The sequence below is a fragment of the Oxyura jamaicensis genome, chromosome 9, assembly GCF_011077185.1.
Source record: "Oxyura jamaicensis isolate SHBP4307 breed ruddy duck chromosome 9, BPBGC_Ojam_1.0, whole genome shotgun sequence".
Classification (NCBI taxonomy): Eukaryota; Metazoa; Chordata; class Aves; order Anseriformes; family Anatidae; genus Oxyura; species Oxyura jamaicensis.
The window spans coordinates 24,313,953-24,339,381 of NC_048901.1; the positions used below are offsets into that span (position 1 = coordinate 24,313,953).

Consider the following 25,429-nt stretch of genomic DNA (forward strand, 5'->3'; position numbering starts at 1 on the left):
TTTGTAAGGCGTTCTGAAGGACTGGACCCTCAACCTCTTGAAAAGTGTGCTGGAAGATATGACAGCACTTCTGTGCAGCTCGGATCTTGCCCCTTACTTTTAGTTTGGTACCAGCTATTAACCTTGTCATGTTATTTGGTTGCTGGGGGAAATAAAAAATTTCTGCTAGTACTTTAATTTACTGTATCGCTGGGGAAGACTGAGAAGACCTATGTTGTTTTAATCCATAAAGTATAGAACTGGCCCAGAGCAAAGGAAATATTTGGTGAGGGATTTTTTTTTTTGCCTTTTTTAAAACAATTGAGTATTTCCTTACTTAAGTATGCATAACTGCAATATTTCAAGGCTACAGCGTACCCTTGTTCCATATGTTGAGCTGAACTTCTGTTGACCTCAGCAATAGCTTTGTGCAAAGGTCAACAAAGGTGGAAAACTATTGTGCTAAATCAAAGCCTGGCGTTTTAGTTCTATCCCTCCAATGTACGATGCCTCTTTTGGTTATGTGTATTCACAATGCTCAAATATATTCACAATCTTTGTCATTTTTTTTTGAATAGGTGCTGAAAGAGTGTATTCCATGTCTGCTGGGACACCTACGAGACCCCAGCCACAGCGACGTTATTCTAAACATACTTGTAGAAATAGCTGGCTATGAGCCGGTAGCCTTAGCTGCTTTTCTTCCGAAGCTAAAAGAAATTGGTGAGAGTTTTCCAGGTGTGATTGGGCAAACGGCAAAGATCTTTGGAGCTGTTGAACATATTGATGAGGTAAGCTTGAGAACAAAAGAGGTTGGTTGGTTCAGCGGATGGCTCTCTGTGTGTGTGCTCGTTTGTTTCTCTTGTTAAATGGTGTACAAATTAATATACCTAAGTACTGCAAACCCTGGGTATGATAGTGAATTTCAGATGCATATAGTCTTCAGGAACATTGCAATCATGCAGTGAAATGTGAACTCCCTGATACAGTGTAATCCAGCTATTTTGCATGAGTAGCCATAGTTAATTGAATACTTCTGACAAATATCTTCATAAGGAGAGTGCCCGGCAGTGATGCTGGATTCGAGCCTCATCACAGGAACATTTTCACGGTTAACTCTGTTTGGGACCTGACCCAGCGGGAACATTCTGCCTTAAAAGGATTTAAAGCCACAAACTCCTAAAATTGTTTCATGAGTTTCATCACAGAGCAACAAATTGCAAAAAACTGCAGTTTTTTCTTCTGTCATAAAGTCTGGACACAGAAACAATGCTCACCTGCTCCAGGTGCTACGAGCAGGCTTGGTGTGCTACAGACACCACCGAGCAGCGCTCAGGTTCTGTGTTTTAGCACGCTGAACCAGCTCTTCCATGCAAATGTCTGAGGCAGCCTTTCTGCTGTGTTCCCCTTCCTAAAAGGGACAGAATTTAATTTGCATTTATTTACTTATTCATTGATTTATAGCAAGAACAAGCAAGCAGCCACCTGGATGTGTTGTGCGTTGTATATTATTGGAAACGACAGACTACTGTAAAGTTTACAAAGAACCAATTTGCAGAACACTTTCTTCTATTTTTTTAATCCCTGGGTTTCTGCAGATACATGTAACATCCACCTTTTACATGCAGCCTGGGCCAAACCTGCACAAAATAATCATTCTTCAGTCCTGTAAGTGTCAGGTAACCGCCGTGCTGCCCCGTGCCGTACACCCGATGTGTCTGAGGGGCTGCAGGCTGCTGACAGACACGTGCCATGTTCCAGCCCAGCTCCATGCCACGAGCCGTGCTTGCTTGGAGAGGTGGGTGCACACTTGGCTTGGTTTTGTGGCTCTGCTTTAGCAGCACCCAGGAGACCTTTGATCAAAAAATATTTCTAGAAGTGACATGCAAAGGCTGGCAGAGGTGAACTCTGCAGTGTGAGACAGCTGGCTCCTCTAGTCTCCTGGGTTTGCTTTCTAAAAAGGTGTCCAAATGGTTCTTTTGTATGGTTTTTGCATCCTCTGACATGGGACATGGTCTGCTTCCCTGCATCGCCTGCTCGGGTTCACCCGACTGCTTCCCTTTTCCTTCAGCATTGCAGCTGAGGGTCTTTCTCACACCTTCTCCTTGTGACTTTTGTCTTTTTATCCCAATTTTAAAAATATTTTTATTTTAGCGATTTTGAGTGCCTTGTGTCCCACAGTTTTCTGGGGGTATGAGGAGCTATTTGGAGGGCCATTCACTGGTCCGGGGTTTGCAGGAGACCAGACAGTGACCGAAGGGTCCCTGCCCCTCTCACCTGTTCAGTAACGCACAGATCTCATTCTCCCCATAAAGCTTTCTTTTCTTGCTTTATTCTGGCTGTTCCTTTTTCAGATTTTTGTCCCCACACTACCATCAGTGAAGGGGCAGGTGCTGTCTGTGGGTGCTCCCGTGCAGATTGGGCACCTCAAAAGAGGGGAGGAGAGAAGGCTTTGTGACTGCCCCATGAATTTCACCGATGTGTAAGGCATCAGTTGCCGCAGTGTGGACACCCAGCCTGTGATAAAACAGCAGAAACACATCTGGCATCATAAAAGCTGGGCCGATCGTAAAGGTTCCGCAGATCAAGATGAGCCTACCCAAAAGAAATTATCCAAGTACCACTGATCTAAGAGGAACTGCTCGGTTACAAGCCATTCCTGCAGCCAGCTAATTTATGTGGGCCCGGCAGAAACGTGTGAGCAGCACAGCGGTCCCTGCACGCCCGGGCGTGCTGATGGGGTCCTTACCTCGGCGGTGCCTCCCCGAACGCGTCTGCGGCCGCTTCGCCCCCTCCTGCTTCCTGCGACGGGGCTGTGCTGCAGACGCACTGCTCGCAGACGGGACCCTGCACCAGCAACCCCTCGCTGGCCAAGGGAAGCAAGCGAGAAACGAAATGATAACGGCGTGTGGGAACTTTATTTGTTGGCATTTTATTTCGCCGGGTGGTTTACTGGGTGAAAAGAGGTGGCAAGGGTTGAGGGTTGGCCCTTCGTCATACAGATTGCGAACGTGAGCAGAAAATGCCTTCTGCTGGCTTCTGGAAGCGAGCTCTCGTGCTTTTCCTGAGCTGCTCTCTCCCCCTTGGCAGCTCAGGCAGACCCCTGGAGAGATGAGAGGTTTGGCTGGGAACGGATCCCTTTATTTTAGAGGTCCCCTTGTTTGTGCACACCGCTTCTGCTGATGTCAGGGGGAGTCTCGTGGGTGAAGCTGAAATCCGAACATGTCCCTTGACCAGCAATTTGTGCAAAGCAAAACACTGTCCTGGGACACAGGTCAGCTGGATGTAGAGTTACTGAAATATATAGATATATGTGTATTAAGATGTTTTGAGCAAACTGGAAATTGCAGTTTCTTCTGAAATCCTTGTGGTCTTTTTCGTAGTCTCTTGAGCCTGATTTTAAGAAAAAGCAAACTGTTTCCACACCTTGTGGCTTGCATTTTAGATCTTCACCTACTGGCGGAGGTAACACCATAAAACGGGAGATAAGCTTACGGTAAAGCAGATGAGCACAGAAAACAAGCACAGTTGCAATAACAATGGCTTGTGTATCTCCAAACAGGCTTTCTGAACATTTCTGGGTAAAAATTGCGGCGGAGATAATAACTGCTTTCATGTTGAGCTATTTTGCTGTAATTTTGTTTTGTGTAGCAGTTCCATATTATATTACTCACTGGAGTTTATTGTTCTTTTACCTCACTCCAGGCGAGTAGCAGCGTTTCAGCGTGGCTGGAGACATTCCAGCTGGATCAAAGTGACATGAAAAGGGTCAAAACTTCTCTTCGAGTTGCGTCTGCTGCACAGTTTGTTTAGGAAACAAAAATGTGTTTTAAATGTTAATTGAGCCTATGTTTATCTCTTGGAGGGAGGAATGCCTTCCAAACAAGCTAGGGAATATTTACCCAAAAGTCAGCCCCTTTCAAACCATTGAGAAAAAAGCTTGCTCTGTCACACCAGCCCAGCCCGCCCAAAGAAGTAGCCGTAGTTTTTTCCACATGCGGCTGAGGGGAAGCAATTTGTCCGATAAGCTCTGCTCATTTATCTCTGTCATGGCACGGCGTAGCCGATCCCCTTTTGTTTGAAAGAAGTTGACTTTTTCTTCAAAAAGTGTCTCATCCGTGATACTTGGGCAACGCTCTGCCGATGTCTCCCATGTGTTTTTATGGCCCAGCTATACCTGGAATTAAACCTTCAGCAGCATTTTTTCTCCTGTTACACAGTCCCAGAGGAATTTGGAGGTTTTTTTTTCTGAAATCGGAGGCAATAACGCTATTGCCCTGCAGTGCTGGGAGGATGTACATGGCACGCAGCTTCCCCTCCTTTTCTGCTAGTACTTGGGAAGAAGAGATTTTTTTTTCTTTATTTTATTTTATTTTTCCCTAAAGTGCCTCTGCTTGCATTTCAGCACAGGTTCTAACAGCAAAACATCTCCAGGCTTCTGTAACCGTCTGCTGAGTGTGGGGTGGGTTTCGCTAAGGGGAGCCGTGCGCTGGTATCCCAGCGGAGGATCCGATATGAGCTCTGAGTGAATTGCTTCTCTTTGCTGCTTTTACCACTTAGGTATTTTTAGGGTTGTGGAACCTTTACACCTAGAACAACTATAGGACAACAAAGAAACCCTCATGCTTTTCTTTGCCTTCAGGGTTTGTGTTTTAGTGCGAGAACTTGCACATGTGTATGCAGGGATTTGGAACCGTGGGCACTTGCCAAGCAGAGATAACATATTTGTTAGCAAATATTTGTGTGTTTGTTGTTTTTTTTCTTAGCTTATGATCAGAAGCAGCCCCTGTAATTGTAATTTGTGGGGGATGTGATCTTGCTGATAAATTGACCAGCAAAACTTTGGCTGCGGAGGGCATATCAGACGTCAGCGTGTTGGCTGTGATCGATAGAGCTGCCAGACAGCAGCTTGTCGCGTGTGGCAAGATCGTAAAATGAAATCTCCTTTTAAACTCCACTTTGTTTCGGTGTTAGTCATGGGCCTCATCTGAGCGTCGCTCCTAGATGCAGAGCAATGGAAGGAGAACGCCCCTGTGATTTCTGAGGCCCTCCAACCCCTCGCCACTTGCCCCGTGCCTGGCCCTCCTCTGCAGGACGCCGTCACAGGAGTCCTGCTCAGTCTGGGGAGTGCTGGTGAAGACAGGGTTTGGGGTGACACTGCTAAATATAGCAAATGGGCAACACCTGACAGATCCAGAAAGGAAGCTGTGATTGGGAAACACTTTTGTGCTCTGGAAAAATGGGTATTTGTGCCTGGCTATGTGCTTGTCACAGCTGGTGGCTCGCGCAGAGCTCACTCTAACTGCCTGGTGGCTCTTGAGGGGTTGCAGCTGTGGAGGAAAATGTGGACAAGGCAATAATCTGGAAATTAGCCCATAAATGCAACGGGTCTGTAACAAAGCCACATCAGCGGAGTCAGCCCTAGGCTGTGCGGTGCAGCCCTGAGCCACAGGGTCTGCTCCCTGCTGAGCTGGGGGTACATGAGCATGAGGGTTTGCCAGCCAGAAACAGCCCGGGAGGTGGAAGGAAGGAAAAGAAAGAAAAGCAAGCATGGAAACTGGGCTATGGGCAGGTGAGGTAGCTTGGCCAGGCTCACAAGGCTCATCAAAGAAGAAACGGGAGCCGAGTCTGCTGCTGGTGCTCTGATCTGTGAACCAGGTTGATCTACTGCCCTAGAGCAATGCAGGGCCCTCCCAAGGCTCTGGGGACTCCGTTTCTGGGTTGAGGAGCAGACAAAGGTGTCCTGAAGCTAAGCCAGGCTGGGCAGCACCAAGCTGAATACACGTGATATTGACAGCACACAAAAGTAAACCGTGCTTGGTTGCAGCTGCCTTTTTGTTAGTCGTGGGGCAGCCACTATTCCCCAGTTCCCTGATGGCAATGTTTTAATCAGCAGCACGCACACAAGGCAGCCTTGTGCAAGCAAACATTGAATTCATTTGTTTAAAATTTTTCTATCTCCTTATGTTGTCTAGGAGCGAGCCAGGATGTGCCTGATGTATTTGGTGAACCATCTGGCCAACATGGAGCACTCATTTCACCACATCCTATTGCTGGAAATTAAGAGTCTCACCGACACCTTCTCCAGCATCTTGGGCACCCAGAGCAGAGATATCTACCGCATGAGCAACAGTTTCACTGCCATAGCCAAGCTCCTCGTCCGACAGCTAGAGAATGACAACGTGTCAGCAGCCAGGTACAGCTGGGTTTTGTGTGATGAGGGGCAGTCCCAGGGGCTGTGCGAGGCGGTATGAATTTATATTAAATATACTCAAGTTCCAATAAATGAGCATCCAGCTGAAAATAAGCTGTACTGCAGTTCCTGTAAGTTACTACGTTTCTATTTTCAAATTGATCTTGATATCTCTCATGGCTTGTTCCAGTGTATACTCACTCAGCTATTGGATTGCATTATTTATAGGGTCAGGTAAGCGTACAGACACCCGATGGAGAACATCCGTACTTGTAGAAGTAACTTGAGGCATGCATTTCAAACGCAGGAATAAGGGCGATCGACGCTAAAGCAGAAATCCATAGTTCCAGGATGTCAGTAAGGGCCTAGGTGCACTGCAAATGCCAGATGCGTGCTACCAGGCAGAATGGCCTCTGAACATCACGCAACAGCAGCTGTGGCATTTGGCAAGGGAGAAAAAAGAAGCTGTTAAAGTTTTAGCACTTAGAAAAGAACAGAAAGAAGGCTACATCCCAGATAAGCAGACTAAGGCAATCTGAAAAGCTTCAGTTAAAAATAAATTGGTGAAGTCAGGCTACACAATTATCACTGAGTTTATTCTAGAAGATAACCACTGAAGCTGAGGAGAACAATGACTGGCACAGCTCTGTGACAAAGGTTTGCTAAACAAGTCTGAAAAAATATTCTCAAGCATGTACAAAACTGTTCTGAGCACTTAGCTTCTTGAAACTTGTATCCTGAGATTAAAGCATTGGGAGCACTGCTGCATTTGTCACAGCAAGAACGTGTCATTTAAATATCTGATAGTAGTCGCTTTTAATTAGGGAGAGACTTATAATTAGCACTGCGTATACTGAGATAGGTCAAGAGGGCACAAAGGAATAGCAATCCTGTGATATAAAATTTAACACAGATGTCAGAAAACTCATAACCATGAAGGATAGCTTTGGAGACAGACTGGCAGGGTTGAAGCCAAAACATTGAGGTCATTTGAGAAACAATTAATTGGTATCCTGGAGAGTTAAAAATGAGGAAGGAGAGGAACCCTGATACAGCCACTTATTTTACGAGGCTGTCATAAATGTGCACACATCACCTGGTGGCAGAAATTCTGCCCTGAGAACTGGCTTTGTGAAAAGCTTCACTGAAGACAGTGAAAAAGCTGATGTGGAAAAAACGGAGTGAACATGAAATGACGTACGTGTTTTTCAAACTAGTCAAGTTCAACTGCAAAAAAAAGAGTAGGCAAGTTGTCACAGCGAAGGGGGCCAGAAGAATGTCACGTGTTACGGGAACTGTAACGAAACAGGACGGGAATTGAGGTTTCAGTAACAAAGCGTAATAATTACTCTTGCAGCCCAGGACTGGTCACTTGATTTATGACAGAAAAATTACTTTATTTGCTAAAATGCTATGGTTTTCCTATTCCTTGTTATCTTCTGTGCCTAACATTTATCACTAGAGTGGATCTACACCCCCTAAAAAAAAAAAAAAAATGAAAAAAAAAAAGGAAAAAAACGGGAAAAGGTCTCCGTTAGAACGTTATTGTCATGTTCCTCTATTTCTCTGTAAAATTCCCCTTTAAGGACTGGCTTTGCTGAGGGGTAGAAGCTGCTTCAGCTGTGTATGTGCATGGCTACAGAAGCAAAGCACAGCTTTGTGTGTGGAGCCTGGGGGAGGAGGAGAGGGCAGAGTTTGGCCTCCTACCTGCAGTGGATGGAACCTAAAACACAAGTTCCTCCACCCTGGTTTGCTGTTGCTCTCAGTTTTTAATATTCTGGTGATAAATTGCTGCTTTCAGGAGCTCAGACAGTTGATGCAATACCGGTGCTCTCACCACGAGGCAGGTGCAATTCGTGTTGCTTCACCAGAATAAAATACAAATAAAAGCCTGTTCCCGATGCTGCTCTGGGTGACAAAGAGGGGTGTCTGCCTCACACGCAGCTTTCCCGGACCAGTTGCTGTGCCAGACCCTTTCAAACCAACCTTTCCGGGACTATTCTTTAACTTCCATCTTCTTCCACTTGATTTTTCCTGCATCATCTCCCTTGTCCTTCGTGACCCTGGTCCCTGCAGGCTGGCAGCTGGGGTCCGCTGTGTTAACTCAGCGTGGCTGCGAGTGAGCAGAGAGAAAGGCAGACGTTTTGCAGTTATAGGTGTCAGTTATTTGCTTTGGCATTTCAAACCTTTACCAAGCATAATATCAGCTAACTCAGACAAGAACAAGTACAGAGCAGCAGTTAAGTGAGAGCTTAAAGTGAGAGCTCTCCACTGATTTATGCAGCATTGCTTCTGACTCGTGTTAAGTGGGGAGGATCCAGAGATCAACATGGAAATCCACTCCTGGCTGCAGAGCGGCTGCAGTTACTGAGCTGTGGTGGTTTGTAAAGAGCGGCAATCCAGAGTGTTTGTGCTGTGAAAGGAAAACAGGGTTTTAAAATGTGTGGCTGGATTATAACCATTCCTTCCAGAATCATGTGTTTACATAAGCAGAAACTGATTTCTTCAGAGTGATGGCTGGCTTGGAGTTGTTTGACACTGGGAATTTTACATGCATTTAGTAGAGAGTGTAATTAAAGCCATGCGATGCTCTATTGCCCCTCACTGTCGCAAAATCGCAAGCTACTTGGTCTCAGAGGGGCTTTTTAAGAACACATGCGGAGTCTTAATGGACTGATCTAACCTACAAGTGTAGCATGGTTAATTAAAAGAAGGCAAGAAAGGGCAGAAGGAAAATGTAATGGTGCTTCCAAGCCATCGTTCTGGGTAAGAACTGCTGCTCAGTTTGGTGGCTGGATGAAATTCTTCCTTCCAGGAGAGCATAGGTCTAGCACATAGCATCACTTAGCATTCATTTACCATTCATTTGCCTTTCATTTTCTACAGTAGTTGACCTCCTTTAAATCAACGCTTGTAGCGGTGAGGAGAACTGGGGCAACATCAAAGATTTCCGTGTGTTTTAGTTCCCCCGTTACCACCTACGAGTGCTGAGGCTGTGAGCTGTGACCTGTCGGAGGACGCAGCCTGCAGCTCCGTGTAGCACCTCAGCCTTGGACATTGTCAGGCTGATTATGTTTCCATAATCGGTTCCTAGCAATATTTGGAAGCTCCTGATGGGTTTCCTGACTGTGAGCCGGAGGTCTGGAGATTCTGCTGGCTCTGACGAGCAGTCCCTTGTCGTCTGCCCCGTGCTATCCCCCACTTGCCTTCATCAAAGCTGCACTTCCGTCGTGTTTAAGGAGGTGATTATGGCTGTACGGTGATGAACCACGAGGACCTGCACTCGATCCATTTATGTTACTTCCAAACAGAGTCGAACCCTGGAACCAGTCCCATCTCAGTGTATTTTTAGCAATTTCTATTTGTGTGTGCTCTTCTGCCCATTTTAAGCACCTGACTATGATGCCAGTGATGCTGTTGGTGCCCTGGAGAAACACTCTCCAAATTAATACATCACTCTTGCCATGCTGCCCTGTATATTTAGGCGTCTTTCTAAAATTTGCAAAAGAGCATTTAAAAGCAGTGCGACAGGGAGGAGCACAGCAACATGGAGGGCTTTGCCACCAAGGTCCTTATGATTCACAATAAGTTTGTGCATCCTTTTCCTCTTGAAACACTCCAAGCTTTGGTGTAAGCTGATCCTTCTGCAGCAACCTCAGCAATGTACTGGGTGCCTCTTGCCAAGATTTCAAACAATAGTTTATTTTACTGTTGCTGCAAGGGGAGGCCAGCAGGAAGGCCTGCCAGGCAGCCCGTTGGGCGTGGGGTGGAGGCTTCATTGAACATTTCTCTTGGGGCATGTGCTCTTGGCTTCCTGGGAATCAATGTGAGTGTGAGGCGGGTACACGTGAGAGCTGGTGGTGCCCCAGAAGATCCGTGCCTTGTGTCATCCCACAGCCAGCAGTGCTCGCAGTTGCTCAGGATGCCAGGCATCAGCTGGGTCCCAACCCAGGTGGGGTGTGAGCACCAGTGAGGAGCCCTGTATTTACTAACTTGCTGCTGCAAAGAGGATTCATTGATGCGTTTCTTTATCAGAAGCATTTTCTTGTGTTTCCTTCACAAAGGCACCAGGGTTCAACTGGAGAATGCTGGGGGAAAAAGGTGCAGTTAGAAAAGTCTGATCACATTTCCAAACATTTTAAGGCTAGCTGGCTTGGGGCTGTGATTCATAAACCCCATCAGTCCGTCCATCCATCCCCACTCTGCAGCCAGCGGGCTGTATACACGTGTGTGTATATCAGATGTTTTCCTAGTGCTTGCTTCCCACAGAGAGAGCAGTGGTGGCAGAGCTGTTGGAGCAACAGTTTCTTAAGGAATTAAACCTTGTTCTCCATCTGCAGAAAGACTTGTTAGCAAAGGTCATACCATGATTCTTTATTAGAAAAAACATATATATATATATATATTTCTAAAATGTTCTGTGGTGTTAATATATTGTGAGGTCTTGCTTACATTTAAAACAAAACAGGACAAAACCTTGCCAGCTCCCCTGAGAAATATCCTGAACTGCCTTTATCAAAACAAACACAAAGGCACACTTCATGATGCACTCACTATTCACAGTTGTTCTTTTTTGGTTTTGTTTTTTTGGTTGGTTGCTTTTTTTTTCCAAACACGCTTTGTTTCCACTATTAGTAATTTGCAGTGTTTGGGACTTCTTAATAGGCTTCCCAGCTGCAAGCATGACTTGTTGAGACACGGCTGCTTTGAAAGTGGTGTGTTAAAATTCTCATTTGTGGCTTTCAGCGTCCATATTTCACAGATCGAGCCATTCAGATGTTTGTTCCTAAGGGGGGCAGAAAGGAAGAACAAAATAAGTGGGGTGGGGTAAAAGGAAAATGAGCTTATTTTTGAACTGCAGAGCTAAGTAAAGGTTGCCAAACATCCCTTCATTCTCTGGGAGGATTCTGGTCGCGGAGTTTCTGAACGTTGTACGGGTCAGGCTGGTTTCACCTCCGACCACCTGCGGGATGTGGTTACTCATTCTAGCCTGGGTTACTTCAGAAAGTTGTGGCCCCATGGCTGCACATAGCTGGGATCTGGGAGGGACAGCGTGCTGTTTTCCATCCCAGGAACCAGCACGGTACCCTGAGGTTTTAGTTTCCTGAGCCTGTTTCTTTCCATGCACAGAGTTTTTTTAAAATATATTTTTCTTACTCTGAGTACATTAAGTCAGTACAAACTGTGTGTACTTTTGTCAAACTTTTTTAAACCACAAACTTCTATAAACTCTACAATTAACTCTAGTTTTGGTTTATGAAAATAATGCAATAAGTCACTGTTTAGCAAGCTTGAAAGAATAGTTTAAGTTCAGCTGAAAACCTTTTCCCTATGGGACTATCAGGAAAAGAGGTTTTTTGCTTATGCAGATACTGCACATGCAGTTTCTAATCCAGTGTTGTCAGAGATGTTCAGTGTTTCTGATCCATCTGACAGAGATGTTGATCTAGAAGATGTTTCTGAAAATGATTAATCAACTTCTACGAAAATCTCTGCTGAAACATAATTATTTTAGCAGACGCATAGCAGGGGTCAAGGGCGGAAATGCAGTGTCAGCATCCCTAGGAGCAAAGTGTGCCAGAGCTAAATCTCTGCTTTCTGATTTCTTAGGACAGAAAATGATATTGAAATAGAATCGCCTGTACCACTGGATGATTTAAAATCTGTTATGGATGGAAATGAAGAAGAAGAAAAGCTTCAAGTTAAGATACAGGCCTTTGAAGAAAAAATAAACATCAACAACAGTACTCCTGGCTCAGTAAGAAGATACAGTTTAGGCCAGGTTTCTAAAGAAGAAAGGAAGGATATGAGATTTAACAGGTAGGGTTCTGTAAAATGCACGAGTGGTTTTTGTGACTATCAGTTTTGTAATAAAACTTTGTTCAAACATTGGGAAATTGGTCTGCTTGCCTGATGGCTGTAGGCATCCTAAGTCTAATTTGAACCAAGTCTCATATCTGTGAATTTAAAGGCTGAGAAAATCTCCCGAAGCTACTTTTTTTGATCAGTTCTGTGCCCTAAAATAGCAGGAAGGACAGTAAAATGTTTACGCACAGACAATAGTAGAAAGGAAGGCATAGAGGCCTCTCCTGGATGTTTCTGCTAACGGTATGCATCAAATCCTGTGTCGGTGGGTCCGTCTGTGCTCCGTGCTGGGACAAGAGTGACTCTCCCAGGACCTGGGTGAGATGAGGCCCCTCATTCACCAGCACCCACAAAGTTCTTTGGCCGTGTGTGCTCCACAGGTTCACAGCCAAGGCTGCTGCTTCCTGCTCCAGTATTTCTGCTGTAAACCTGACAGCAAAGGTAACCGCAGCCCTGGTAAGGCTGGGACTCTGCCTCCTCCCCTGAAGCTCTGACAAGGGCACGGCCACTTCTGTGCCCTCAGTGTCCCTGCAAGCACGCATCGCCTCTGCCTGTGTGCTCTCAGGCACTTCTCTTCCAGCCTTCTTGCTCTTAAAGAGACTTCAGTTTCATGTTTGGCATATAGGTACGGGGCAGTGAAGAACTGGAGGCTGAATCTTGGTTCAGGTTCAGGTTTGGTGCAGTTAAATCTCCGCTGGATGGCATTTTTATGATGTGATCAATAAAGCATATGCTGCAGTGCTGGGGTTTTAAGTTCCTTACAGATAGGTTGACTGGCTCCTTCCATGGCACGCAGATGTTGTGATACATGGATATTATTTAGTTTCATTTGCTTATTAAAACTGGCTTGCATTTTGCTTTTGAAACGCATATTTATCAGGAGGTATTTGCCTCTGGCTAAGTTAGCCTTGCACTCTGCTCTCTGAACTGGCTGCATAGAGGTAACTCAGAAGAGCACATGTTCAAGTGATTTCTGTCTCGTTGCTCAGCGTGTTGTGTTCCACCTTACCTCTGTTCCAAAGCACTTTTCCTTCCTTACTTGCCTTCCAGGTCCAAAAGCCTTGCTTTGCATGCAGTCCGCATGAAGTCGGGAAACTTAGACAGTGGCCAAGATGAGGAGAGCGGGGACATACCTGCTGGTATCTCCTTCACCGAGATCTACATTAGCCAAGAAAACGACAAGTTACCTTTTGGTGTTGATACCGAAGAAATGCAACTGGGAAATTCTCTGGTTTCACACCAAAGTATCGATTACACAGAATCAGAAAATTTGCCAGACTCCGCTAGAGAAAAGGCCCGTGAAGAAAGCACAGAGGTGCTGAAGAGTCCTGCAGAATACCAAGACAAGCTCTACTTGCACTTGAAGGAAAACTTGGGTAAAGTGAAGGCATACGTCATGGAGATGGGGAAGAAAATTCCTATCCCTGACCAGTGTGTTATTGAAGGTAAGAGGCCTGAGCCTTTCGGGCGACAACTTTAACACGACACTGAATGTCATCACAGCATTCAGGCAGCAAAGATCCTATAGCACAGAGCGTATGGATGGGGAGGAAGCTAAGTTTTATAAAATAACATCATTCACAAATTGTAGTGTTTGGAAATCTTCCAAGACTTTGGCTGTTTTCCTTCCGGGATATAGTGCAGCTCTCGCCTATCCCAGACTCCCAGGAAAGTTAAAACCTGAGCCCTCCAGAAGAGGGCAAGACCTGTCACAGCCCAAGCAGAAGAGCTGGGGCTGCTGGTGAGGGCTGCAGATACCTGCAGGCACAGCTGTGGGGCACAGAACGGGACTTGTAGCACATGCTGGTACTTAAACATCCTTCTTGGCCTGCTGAGTTGGTCTAGAGCAGACCTGGATCTGCCTCATTAACGTGACATCATTAAATCAGATGTGTTACAAGTTACACCAGTGACGAAGCAGGTCAGGAACCTCACAGCAGCATGTTCTATCCCTGAAAAAGTGCTACGTGAAAGCAACAGAATGAGATCCTGGTGCTTTAGGTTGGGTTGGATACTACCTCACCGCTTCCCTGGGCTCCTTTAATGTTTTCTGCTTTCATCAAGGGCAAGCAGGTATCTTTTTAAGTGCGAGAAGGCTGTTTTGTCTGCTTTTGTGAGGCTGCCTGGGGAGGGAGGGCTGCAACACGCTGCAGAACAGGTCCTTTATGCTCTTTGAAGGAAAGCTATTTAGGTTTGGTTGTAAGCCTCGTGCCTACACTGAGCAATGGTCGGTTACCTTAACACAATTCTGTGTGCATCTAACCACTTGCTGGTGATTGTGGGCACTTCACAGTCCAACCCGTCATGGGTCGTGTTGATGGTAAAGAGGAGCTGACTCTATAAATTAATTTGCAATCACTTAAAATGTCATCTTCTAATACTGTGTAACTTCCATCAAATATCTTATCAACTGCTTGTTTACTTTTTCAACAGTCAATAAGTGAAAAGCAGGCTCCACCCATAAAAGGGATATATATGGCTATACATATTTTAAAATTTATTCTGCAGGAATTCCTAAATAATGACAAGTGTTAGGTCTACTATTTGAAATAGTTATTTGTTAGAATTACTGATAAAACTTTAGTTTCATAAAAATCTGATAGAAAAGTAAGAGTGAACAATCCGGCTTGAAGCGCTGAATATGTGACCTTGCATTAATCACATGCAATACACAGAATATTTTTAAATATATTGCTCCATTTCCTTTCTGAAGTACCTATTATGGTATGTTCTAAGCATGGGACTATTTCAAAATTCACTCAAACTATTGTAATTTCCTGGAAATCCACAACTAGCATTCTTAGGGAACTTCTTTGAGCAGGGACACATGTGCAGAACAGGAGATTTATGTGACTCATTCTAAATACGCTCAAAGAACTGCAGTCTGGCTCCTCGCGCAGGGGACATCTTTGTTAATACTTCAGATATTACATAAAGCACTCCATCAAAAAGCTGGCAGTTACTGGACTTCTACGATTCCCACACACTATAAAGGCTCATTCAAATGTATCTGTTTTTACTTTTCAGATAACATGTTTAGAAAATACTAGGAAAATGCAGGAAAATATTAAGAGGTTTCTAAATATTTTATGTTGGTTATGTAGGAACTTTTGAACTGGAAATTTAGTCCAATTTAGTCCAAAATTTAGGAGTTAAAATATAAAAAAAAAAAAATAGGCACCTCAGAGCAGTGTCTCACCATGAAAGAGAACTGGGAGGAAATGGTGGCAAACTGTGTTGCAACAGATAGCGCTACAGATTGCTAACGATGGAGAGTGCAAATTTCCCCAAATTCCACCCCGTTGTCAGAGTCGTGCCTTTCCTGGGCTGCCAAGTGGCAGCTCGCATTCAGGTCAAAAGCGTCAACGTCAGTGACAAGAACTTCTCATTAGCGATGGGCCAAATTCTGCTCAGTGCACTTGAGCAGAATTCAGAACCATGCTTGCACTGCTGATGCTGGAGGCGTTTAACCTTCGGCCAGACTGCCTGTGAACATGGTAAATTCCTCATTGCTGAAAACTGGGACTGGGTGCTGTCCCCAGAAGTAGTCTGGGAGGCACAGGGGTTTGCAGGGAGCTCATGAAGGTTCCCCAGATAGGGCATAATTGCCTTGCAGAACGACAGAGGATGTTCAGCTCGGTGCTCAGCAGCAGACAGAAAAGCAAATGGACCAGGGAAGAATTAAGAACAATAGATACCTCATGATGACGTCGTTATGTCGTTGTCTGCATGAATTGGGGCTTGAAGGGCAAAGCAGACCTGGAAGAAGAGTACAAGGGTAATTGGAGACCTTGAAATGAAGAAAAATGAACAGGGCTGGGACTGTACATTGCTGAAGAGATGGGTGATGGGGATCTGTAAAATCACGAGCGACAGAGCAGATTAGCTGGGAGGCTCGCTGTCTGTCCTGACGTGTGTACTAGAGAACATGCAGTGAAGTCACCAGGAAGCACATTCAAAATATACAAAGTAGGTGCCTCGTGGCACATAATTGGGTGCACGTAAATAAGTGGCAGAACTGATTGCTACGGTGCATTAACTATACTGAAAGTGTACCTGTTTTCAAAAGTGACTAGGTAAATTCATGGATTGGAGTTGTTCAAGAGTTATCAAAATAATACCTCCCTGCTGCTGGAAATGCCCAAGCCACAGTTGTAGGTGCGAGGTGAGTGGCAGGGAAATTACTGCTTGTCCTGTTCTTGCACCCCTCACCTACATCTTTTCCTCACCCTCTGCGAGCTAACACCAGGTCATGGCACTGGCTGGGCTCCTTCTCGAGTCGGAGAGCCTCTTGATCTGTGAGTGCTGCGGGCAGCTGTGTGCAGAGGGAAGTTGCTTGATTTGAGCCCTCTGTAGCTGGAGAACGTGTCCTGCAGGTACTGCAGAGGGAGGCAAGGAGGGTGCCAACAGGTCAGGGAAACATGAGTTGTGGGGAAAATTGGAAAAAATGCACTTAACTGGAAAAGGAGAAGGCTGAAGGGGGACATGATAACAGCTCTAAGCTATGTGTAAAACTTAAAGGAACATCCCATGCTGAACAAGACAATTAGCTTTAATACCAACAAGAAAGATCCAGCTTGAACACTAGAAAAAGCCCTCTAGAAGCACTACAAGCTTGCACTGCCAGAGGAGGTTGTGGAGAACTTCTGAAAGCACATTAAAGCAACCTGGAGAGGCTGGCTTCTGGGTCTGACACAGCTGAAGAATGGCTGGTGGCTCCTCAACCATTCCTGGTTCTTCCACGCACACCCGCTGGTTTAGTAAAAGACGTTACTGCTCCTCATCCCTGCCTTACACTACCAGCCAGCCTGCGGCTACAACTCCAGCGTCACAGGCACTGGAGACCGCGTGTGGGTCGGGAGGCAGATCGGCTGGCCGCTCCAGTTCCCCTGCGTGTCTTTGATTACATCTCTGCTCCGTTCTGCAAAGTTCCTTTTTTGTTGATTCATGCATTTGGTATGCATTTCAAAGCCGTGGCAAAATATTTTTCCTTTACAGGATGCATTTTTTCAGTCTCTTTGTTGATTTATAAGCTCGTTCAATTTAAACTATAGTCAAAATTTATGTAATATTGACTCGAGCAATGAATTTTACAACTCTGAAGGGGATACTTGTTAAAAACCGTAAGAGGGGGTCTATGGTCAGCCTGTGACAGTTAATTTGAAGATGCCTCCTGTGCACACTGACGCGTTCTCAGCTCTGTTATCCCATTTAGTATTTATAGTTTTGGGCTACGTGTGCGTCAGGCAGAGGAGAGCAGTGAATTGGATGATGGTGCTACTGCACAAGCAGGGTGCAGAACATCTTAGGCTAAGGAAATGGTCAAGTTGAGAAGGTTTTGAAGAAAGGACAAGATCCAACAACCTACTGGATCCCTGTGTACCTGCATAAGTGAATCTTTTGGAACTTACACTGCAGTGTGAGAGGGGATTTTAAATGGTGCAGAAAGAAGGCATCTGAAACTACAAAAGTCCTTTTATTTTAGGTTGTTTCAGTTTGGGGCTGATGGTTTGGTTCATTCCCATCAACCACCTTGCACGGGTTCTCATCTCTGCTGTGCTTTAAGCAGCTTGAGACATTCTTTTATATCATGTTCATCACTTAAATCCTCTTAATCCTGGGGACCTTTTCCTCAAAAAAAAAAAAAAAAAAAAAAAAAAAAGCCACTGTATTTGTTGAACGTTTTAGCTTCCATGGAGCTAAGCGGTTTTCATCAGCCTGTATTTTTCCAGATGGTTTGTGATCTTCTGTCTTATCGGTACCTCCGGGATCTTGCTGATGGCAGCAGCCCAGAGCTGTGCCTCTCTAATTTCCTGAACGCTCCCCAGATTTGCTACTGCTTTTCAGCATACGCTGGGCAGGATTTCCACCACCTCAGTGCCACTGGAATTGACCGAGAACAAGAAACCATGTTCTGTGTTGGACATTAACGGTGGTGTGACCTGCCAGAGCGGATGTCAGGAGCGCCACACCATCCAGCTGAGGCCTGAATCACTGTCTGACCTGGTTTGGTCCAAATTCTGCTGCATGCAGCGTGGAGCTGGTGGCTCTGCTCTAGCCTCGCTGTGCCTCACCCTGACCCCTGCGTGCTGGAGAAGTCTTGACGTATTCTCCTTTCCCAGACATGAAGGAATAGTGGGTCAAATGCATGGCTGCGTGGCCTGCCCCTGGCAGTGAGTGGCTGGTGTCAAACGGTTCCCAGACACAAGCCTGTGGAACTGCTCATTTTGGCTATAATTTGAGGGAAAATCCCTGTCTTTCCTCTAGTTCTACAGTCTATTCAGACAATTCAGATAAAAACACCACCGTTAATGCCTACAGCTCAGTGCCAAGCAAGCCACTGGAAAGAAAACCCAACGTGTGAATGTAGGACAGTGGAGGATTTTTGCTTCTCGACCTCAGAAGGGCCAAGGCCAGAGACATCGGGTGCATCTCTCAAATCTTGGGCACTGAAGCCATGTTAAAAATCCAACAATTGTTGTTATAGCCACTTTATAGTAGCGAGCCACTCCTGGCTCCTTGTTGCCCTGCAGGAGGAAACATAAACAGCAAATATTTTGTGGGCTTAACGACAGAACTCTGATAAAGGAGGAGGCGGCAGGGGAAACAGGTTGCAGTACGCTGTCCCGGAATCTGGTTGTTGTTATGTTTTATGCTGTACCGAGAGCTAATGGGTACCACATGACGGGCTCGATGGAAAAGCTCGTTGGTCCCCTGCAGTGCTCGCCTCTGCACCGGGCCGATCGATTCCAGCATTCCTTCGGCCCGGCCTGATTGGGACCAGATGCACCTCCGCTCCCTCCGCGGCACCGCGGCGCTGCGCGGGCTCAGGCCAGCATTTCCAGAGATGAGCTCTGTTTCTGCTAGGCCAAAGAAATATTAGTTGATGTTTTTATCCTGTGGAACTGGTATTAGCGTTGAAATCCATCCCAAATGTCAGGCGAGGTGGTGAAAATGGAGGCGCGAACGCGTGGCCTGGCCCTTGTGCTCGCGGCGATCTGGGCCATGGGCTGTGTAGAGAGCCCCCGTGGTGCGGGGAGCGTAACGGGGGCGAGGAGGTGGTCGTGGTAGCCTGCCCTCACGTCTGCGATGACAGCAGCTGGTGTGCTCGTCTGGAAGCCTCTGCTGGAACAGACCCACCTCCAGATGCGATTTACCTGGTGGTAGCAGAGGGATTCCCGATGGGGATTTGTTAGCGCTCTCCAAAGCCAAAGCAGAGGGCTTGGACTTGGGCAGGGTGGGGGGGGACCGGGACAGACGCTGTGCTTCCCCAAGGAGTGCTCTCAGCAGGAGGACAGCCCTGCCCTGCCCTGCCCGCTACACCTGAGCTCCGATTTCGGCAGGGGAGAAGAGCCCTGCATGGCTGGTGCCCATGCCATGGGGCAAGCACCATGTGGAGACGGCCGAGGGATGTGGGGATGGGGATGTTTCCCCAGGACCTGGCTGTCCTGCAAAGGCACCGTGGGCTCTTTGCTCTTCAGGCATCGATTCAGGCAGAAAGGGAAGCGTGCTTTTGCTGCTGAAGATGGGATGACGTGAGAGAGGTCGACCTTCCCAGATGACACAGGCTTTTCGTTACCCTGATGGGGAAGAGAAGAAAGTCAGAAAATGTTATGAAGTTAAGCAAATCTGTACGTTCTCATTTATGGCTTTTACCACTCAGACTTGAACTCTGCATACTGACTGCATTGTGGTGGGCTCCCCGAGCCCGTTGACGTCGTACCTCTGCATTGTAGTTTGGGTGACTTACTGGAGGAAGTACGCATTGAACTGAGTTACGGCACACATGCAAAGCTAGTAGTGCTCCAAAAATAATAATTTCTTGAAGCTGACAGCTTTAAAAACTACTCTCTTCTCCTACAAACATATGTATTGTTTGCATCCTTATCTGTAAATCTAAACTGAAGAGAAAAGGAAACTGAGGAAGCTGAAAATGGTTTGACACTTAAGAAGTTGTATCCATTTCTTATTCTCCAGTTTCATGTTTATGGGTGGGTTTGAGTCTATTTGGGAAATTTATGAGCATACTTTTACTCCTATTAACAGACTTTATTTAATAGTAAAGGATTACCACTGTAAATCAAATAATGCGTGAATTGTTCCCAGAACCAGTGACTCTGTACCTACTTGACTGCGTTACATCCCTCCTGGCTACCCCCGCATGGTGAGCTGGAGTAAACAACAAGCAACAACTCTGACAAATTCTTGTGCTTATATTCTTTTTCCCCAGGCACAAGCACTTAGTAGTGAACTTTAAAATTGCAACATATATTCTCTTGTTTCTTGTACAAAAAAACAAGTTGGTGTTTATTTTCTTGCTAGGAGTCTGGGACTTGCCAGCAGACGTGGTGAGAAGTGCTTCCTGACCAGCAGTCGTGTTTCCAGGGGAGCCTGATCATCCTTTGGTGTCTTTTGACAAGTGCAAGGGATTTTCCTGGCCCAAGTAAAAGGACCATATTTGTCGTCCAGCTCTAAGGGTTAGCTAGTCCTAAGACAGGTCTGTTGGGTTGTCTTCTTTTTCTGCAGTTAAAACTTTTATGAGCCTGTGCGATAGTCACAGCTCTGATAGCTGAAATGGTATTTCCACGAATCCTAATTTAGGTCAGATGGGAAAGGTAACTAAATGAAGCATTTTTCTCAGTTGTGTGTGCTTTCCTGTTATGTGAATTCAACATTTTTATTCTCTGATTCAGGCCTGCAAATGATTTATTTTTGCTCATTTTAAGCAAAAATCTGTTTGCTCCCCTTTCCTAGCTAGCCTTGTGAACCTGGTCTCTGTTCAGCCATCACATTCCCCTTTGTCAGCCACTCTGCACTGCCAAATGCAAATGCAATGAGTTGTTTTCCCTAGAAATGGCTGCCTTAAAATTTCACAGGTGCAGATAGGTCTTGCTATGCGTTATTATCTCTGCTTTAATTCCTCTGGGATCAGCTGGGATTACACGAGGTTGAGATTTGGTTCATAGTGTTTCATAGATCATTGCAATGAGGGACTGGAAAAAGTACGAAGCATAGCTTGCCTAAAGCTCAGCCAATTTATGGAGATGTGCTTTAGGAAAGCCCAAAAATGTATCTTCTTAAACTGTATATACTGAACACGTAAGTACACGTAATTTGTTAATTCTACACTGGTTTTGGAAGCACCTTTTCCATTCTCAGAGCGTGTCTGAGCACAAGTATGAACACGGGTGTGTTATGTGCGTGCTTTGCTCCTAAGTGCGCCCGCCACTCTTCGAACTTACCCAGAAGGTATGGCAAAAATGGGCTGCTGCGATGGGTGCGCTGAGGTTTAATTCATGGTCCTTTGGGATCCTTGAATAAGATGCTATAAAAGTGTAATGTTTTACTAGTAATATCAAGAAACAGTTAATGTTACTACTCTGTGCTGCAGTGGGATATAGCGCAGAGACTCTGAACTGAAATCCCTACATGAGAGGGAAAATGCTTGTAAAGAGTTATATCCTCACTTCTAGAAACAGTGCTTTGGTTTAGCTTCTAAAAAATAAGAATGTAGCACACAAAGGTGTCTAACAGCAGCTGGGTGGTAGGATAACACTATATAATGCAGACATCTGGGGAGGCATTTGGAAACAGACAGGCTCTGATAGCCTGTTGAGTAACATTTACAATATCTGCAACGTTTTTACGTGGAATGTAGATGAAGAGAACTCCGTTGACATGGTTGCATTTCAGTGGACGATGTCAAATTTTGAAGGATTATGACTCAGCCGGTGTGATTTTTTTATTTCCATTTTGGACATTTTGTGAAATGGCCCAGTGTAACTAGTTGTCTCAAACAGTGGCAGCCTCATGTGCCTGGATGAGAAGAAATTCCTGCAGCCTTGCCTCTTTAAAGGCCTCCCGCAACCGTAAGAGTAAGTGGCCGTGGTAGTCACATTGTGGTTGGCAGTTGAGCAAAGTACAGTGAAACCCTGCTAGATAGGGATCGGGGTCATCTTAGTTTTCATCAGAAATAAGTTTATTATTTTAATATCACTTCCTATAACTATGGGATAGCTGGGATTAGCTGTTGTGTGTTGAAACTAGCAATTCCGTGCCATCATTTTAGGGCTGCGTGTAGTAAATTTTGGCTTGTTACCAGACATTGCCACATTCAGCATATCAAATGTAGTAGGAACAGCTATGAGTAATTGCTCATCTTGTACCAAAGGTCTGAAGATTGTCTGAGTTGAGTAGGAGGCTTTTTTTACTTGGTATTGACAGATGAATGTTACTTTTTTCCAGGAATCAGCTTTCTGCGCAGCCAGCACGGGCTCCAGTGCTTGAGCTGACGTTTATTTTGGCATGCGTTGTCAGCCTCAGCATTTTTTCCATGTCATCCAGTGTCTTGCTAAGCATTTTCTTAGATTTTGGTGTCCCTCCATATATCCCATGCAGTATTTTTGTTCCGTGGCCTTTAGGAACCTCCTTCGCGGTCCCGTCGAGCACAGTCCCACCTAGCACCGCGTTGCCTTTCTCAGCTGCTCCCCGGGGCTCCGCCACCCTCTGCCCACAGCTGCAGTGACTTCTGCAGGAGACAGCACGGCTGGGGCTTCATCGGCTTCGTGTGGACGTGATGTGGGGGACAGCAGCTCCAGCTCCGGGCTCTGCTGCCTTGCACAGCTGTTTAAGGCACTCCAGTGCTGGCCTGCAGCCTTCACATGCCTCCCAGGTTTCTTGTCAGTTCCTCCACTTGTAATGAAAAAAGAAGTGCTCTTTGGAGAGGAAGGCATTGACTGCCAGCTCCTTGTAGCAGTGGCAGAACGTGCTTTATGGTCACTTTTAGCTAAGAGCGATTTCCCATAACGAAGCATTAAACTTTTCACACACATGGACCAAAGCCAAACCTCTACGTCTGGGGGAGTATACTGAAATTAAGGTTCTTTGTTAGCATCTGCGATGCATAAGCCAGGGATCTTTAGTTTGGACCATGCTGGTGGAGGAGCCTTCTGACAACAGGCTCCTTGGAGACAGTGTTTAGTTCTGTGCTGTAATACATCCCAGGACTTAGGGTCGGTCTAATTAACCCCTTCAGTTTCCCAAACTCCTCTTGTATATTGAATGTGAACACTGTCAGGTTAGTGGCTGGGGTAATTAGATTAGACTCAGGCCTTCCCCACAGCTGCACATCCAAGAGCAGTGGATTTTCTGCCCTATCTTTTTCCTGCTAAGGTGGGAGTGTTGCTCGCGGGCACGGTGCATTTGTGATCTGCAGCTAGGGTAATTTTCTTTCCAGGATTATCATTTCAGTTTAGCAGCATTAACATCTTTGTTAGCTTAACTTTAAGCCCCAACTTTCCAATGCTGAAGGCTTACGATCGTATGCTTCCTGTACTGCCTCACTGTAGATCTTGGTATCCTTTGAATTTAGAGTGTGTCTGTGCCCAGGTGATTAAGCAAGCCCAAACGGCACTCCCAGATTCGTCAGATTTAGACAAAATGCCCAACTCCATGTTCTCTTCTTCAAAGAGCAGCCTGCAAATGCCCAGTGCTTGGCATCGAGCCCCCCATCCCACACGTTTCTCCCTTCTTCAACCCAGGCAACGTTCCGGGGTGGTTTTGTTTTCTCAGACCCACCCAGGACCTTGCCGAGCAGGAGTGCCCAGCAAGTCAGCCTTGTTCCTGGTACGTTCTGTGAAGCTGGGAGCAGTGGCCCCACTTCAGCCCCTCTTCCCATCACTGTCTCTGAGCAGGGGAAACTTCCCCCAAGTTCCTCCTTGCCTCCCAGCTCGTCCCTCTGACCCTCCTGCTCCCACAGCTTTCCTTTCCGCGCAGCGTCGCTCGTTCTGGCCCCACGTCGGCTCGTGCACCTGCCTGTGGTTACGGACCGATGAGCAACCCGGCGGTGTCCAGGTAATCCAAGCTTCATCAGCTGTAATGCTGCCAATTATAACTTGTAAGCCTTACCCCGAGGAAGGAGCACAGTTCTCATCCCTTTCTGACTGCCTGTACAGTCAGTTTTAGTTCTTGCCTTCGCTTCCCAACATGATGCGGTGCCTCGACCTGTGTTTCCTTCCCCGCAGTGTGTAGTGCCTCTGCTGTTCTTTGTTGACTCTAATCTTCCTCTGCCTTTACATCTCACACCTTTTCTCCTTGTGGCAGTGGAGGCTCAGCGAGCTCTGCAGTCCCCACTTGCTGCAGGTGACTTCCTTTCCTCGACAAATTCAAACAGCTTTGTCTAAGGGTAACAGAGCAGCTTCCACGTGCCCGCTTCTGAAGCTTCTCCCAGCCCCTGACAGCCACCTGCTCTCTCTGCAGCATACTGGGCAGGCTCAGGCAGCACAGGCTTTAATTTGCCACATTTTCAGTGACAACTTGACCCCCTGATATTTTGGTTCTGGGAGCCCAAACTTTTGTGCTTCTGATAAACTCATTTCTCATGCCGTGTGAAATACTGCATTTATTACATTTCTCTCTTGCTTTCACATCTTGATTAGATGAAAAACGCTCACAACAAGTGTGATGCGAACTGATGAGGCTATGCCTAACATGCTGTTATCATTATGAGGCGTCATCCAAAGGCAGAAAACCAAGGCTCGAGGTCAATATTTTTCCAAAGCAGGATCGCATATCTCAGGGGCTTGGTTTCCAGTTAAAACCACCACGGGAAGTTCAAGTCAGGTAACGTTACGTAGCCGTAGCTTTGTGCTGAGCAGCTGGTCCCAAGGGGCACCTTCGGATCCCACGTAAGCACTGCGGGATTTTGGTCAGTGATGTTCATGCACACATCAGGTGTGCCCAGCAGACCTGCACCACACGTGCTTGGGAAGAAGCGGGGCTTGCAGAGCCCTTAGCCATTTCCTAATATGTAGGATTTAAAGCACCTGAGATGAAATTTCTCTAGTATTGTCCTGTGGCTTGTCCTTAACGTGAGAGCACAAACACAGCAGTGCCCTTCTGAATGCCACAGGAGCTGACCCGGAGTGATTTGTGGATGCCTGCTGAGTGGAAGTGTAACGAGCCTGAGGTGCAGCAGCATCCCCGCTCATCACGGGCACCTGGCTTCTGTCCTCTCTGTGGCTGATTTTAATATTCTGTGTCTTTGTTTCTAGATACCGTGAGAAGCTGCGTAGCAAAGTTGTTCTTCAGCTGTCCCCTGAAGGGCCACTACTGCCTGTACAGTAAATCCAGCTTCACCCTCGTCAGCCGGCAGCCCCCGCTGTGGATCCACATCATGTTTCTCTTCCAGCAGGTGCGTGCAGTACAGATTAGTGGCACCTCTGTATTTTTCGTGTTGTACCTGGAAAAAATGTTTTTGTGGTTAATCTGTCGAAATGTGCTTGTAATCCACAGTGCTGTTAATGTGAGTTTTTGTGAGCCTTGTGATTTCTCAGGGAGCTGTCAGGTTTATTGTGGATCTCACCACGGTGGGAACGTTACAGCAGGTTGAAGGGG

At 46.2% G+C, this 25,429-nt stretch overlaps 1 protein-coding gene across 10 annotated transcripts in view; it reads left to right on the top strand.

Moving 5' to 3' along the window:
- VEPH1 (ventricular zone expressed PH domain containing 1) overlaps positions 1 to 25,429 on the top strand; it is an 83,788-nt gene that overhangs the window by 36,762 nt on the left and 21,597 nt on the right. For all 10 annotated transcript variants that reach the window (XM_035334924.1, XM_035334921.1, XM_035334923.1 and 7 more), the window contains 5 exons: positions 558 to 767; positions 5,952 to 6,172; positions 11,780 to 11,989; positions 13,085 to 13,479; positions 25,087 to 25,226. In XM_035334924.1, coding sequence (XP_035190815.1) covers positions 558 to 767; positions 5,952 to 6,172; positions 11,780 to 11,989; positions 13,085 to 13,479; positions 25,087 to 25,226 — 1,176 coding nt within the window. The remainder of the gene's footprint in view (positions 1 to 557; positions 768 to 5,951; positions 6,173 to 11,779; positions 11,990 to 13,084; positions 13,480 to 25,086; positions 25,227 to 25,429) is intronic.